We start from the raw sequence: 1517 nt of genomic DNA on the forward strand, positions 1-1517 counted from the left end.
AAGGTAATGTAAACACTCACAAATTACAGAAGGTTATGTAAACACACACAAATTATAGAAGGTAATGTAAACACTCACAAATTACAGAAGTTAATGTAAACTCTCACAAACTATAGAAGGTAATGTAAACTCTCACAAATTATAGAAGGTAATGTTAACACTCACAAATTACAGAAGGTAATGCAAACTCTCACAAATTCATTTTAAAGTTAAAATAAGAAAAATCTATGCTTTGGTGAACAATAACATGATTGTGAGCATAAGAACGTTTGTATCAGTCACTGAATTTTATCTGACTTACCTCAATTAATGATCATCATTCCCTTATCATAAGCAACATGATTACATTAAATAACTTACATTGTACTGTTTATTACTCGTGTCCACACATTCAGCCTCTGTAGTTTTCCAAGAACACAGAATGGCTTTTGGATTGTTCACACACTCAAAGCACCTGGTCAAAGACATAATCAATAACTAAATACATAGCTGGCTGATGAAAAGTCAGAAGGTAGATTAATAGAGTCAATCATATATCCTCGGGTGTAAAAGGACTAGAGGCGTTAAGGGTCATTTCCCACATCATCTGGGATTTAGAATTAGTTGTTATATTGGTAATCTCGAATAAATCAAGAACGCAAGTATGACATTTCAAAATCATTTGACAACTGGTTTAGGAAATATAGCATTACAAAGAGAGACATAAACCTGCATTTTACAATAAATAGGGTGAATATTGTCTGTTGTGCACTATTTGGTGGAAAATTGGTCATTTTGTAGGAAATTAACTGAACACTCTTCAATTTTTGAAAGCCTCCGCAATACACCAAACAAATAAATATTTGACATTCTTCAACATTGTCATTATACCAGTGTTCATTCATAGTAAGTTATTTTTGTTTGTTACATGCATTCAATTTCTGCATGCTAACTGTCCAAAAACACCATATTTTGGCTATTTCTGCATAGCAATGCAATTTTGTTGCCATGGTAGGGCATGGACAAAGGAAAAAAATCTGCACCAAGAACGATAGCCCCATTTAACCAATATAATGTTTATAACAAACAAGAGGCCCATGGGCCTTAACGGTCACCTGAGTCCTACAGTATTTATTTTTGTTGTTGAAATATGTACCAATTTGAGTAAAAAATAGTTAAGTATAATGTTAACTTAACTTTGTCAGGACCATGAGCTGATCATTCCTAGACCGAACATAAATAAGATCGACCTATTAGAAATTGTTTTTAGGTTTAGAATAGGTATTTACACAAGAGGCCCATGGGCCTAAACGGTCACCTGAGTCTACAGTATTTATTTTTGTTGTTGAAATATGTACCAATTTGAGTAAAAAATAGTATAATGTTAACTTAACTTTGTCAGGACCATGAGCTGATCATTCCTAGACCAATTTTAAGTGAGATCGGCCTATTAGAACTTAGTAGCAAAATAGCGGCCATGGCAGCCAAATTGTATTTCTGATTGACCCGAAAAATAACAACACTTTGTCAGGACCATG

At 33.6% G+C, this 1517-nt stretch overlaps 1 protein-coding gene across 1 annotated transcript in view; it reads right to left on the reverse strand.

Annotated features, from left to right (window-relative positions):
• Nucleotides 1-360: 360 nt before the first annotated feature.
• The window catches only part of LOC110461422 (plexin-B2-like), a gene marked incomplete at its 3' end in the record, with an annotated part of 45986 nt that continues 44829 nt past the window's right edge, over nt 361-1517 (reverse strand). The window contains exon 9 of the mRNA XM_021514864.1: nt 361-454. Coding sequence (XP_021370539.1) covers nt 361-454 — 94 coding nt within the window. The remainder of the gene's footprint in view (nt 455-1517) is intronic.

Source organism: Mizuhopecten yessoensis, unplaced genomic scaffold (genome assembly GCF_002113885.1).
Source record: "Mizuhopecten yessoensis strain PY_sf001 unplaced genomic scaffold, ASM211388v2 scaffold10615, whole genome shotgun sequence".
Taxonomy (NCBI): Eukaryota; Metazoa; Mollusca; class Bivalvia; order Pectinida; family Pectinidae; genus Mizuhopecten; species Mizuhopecten yessoensis.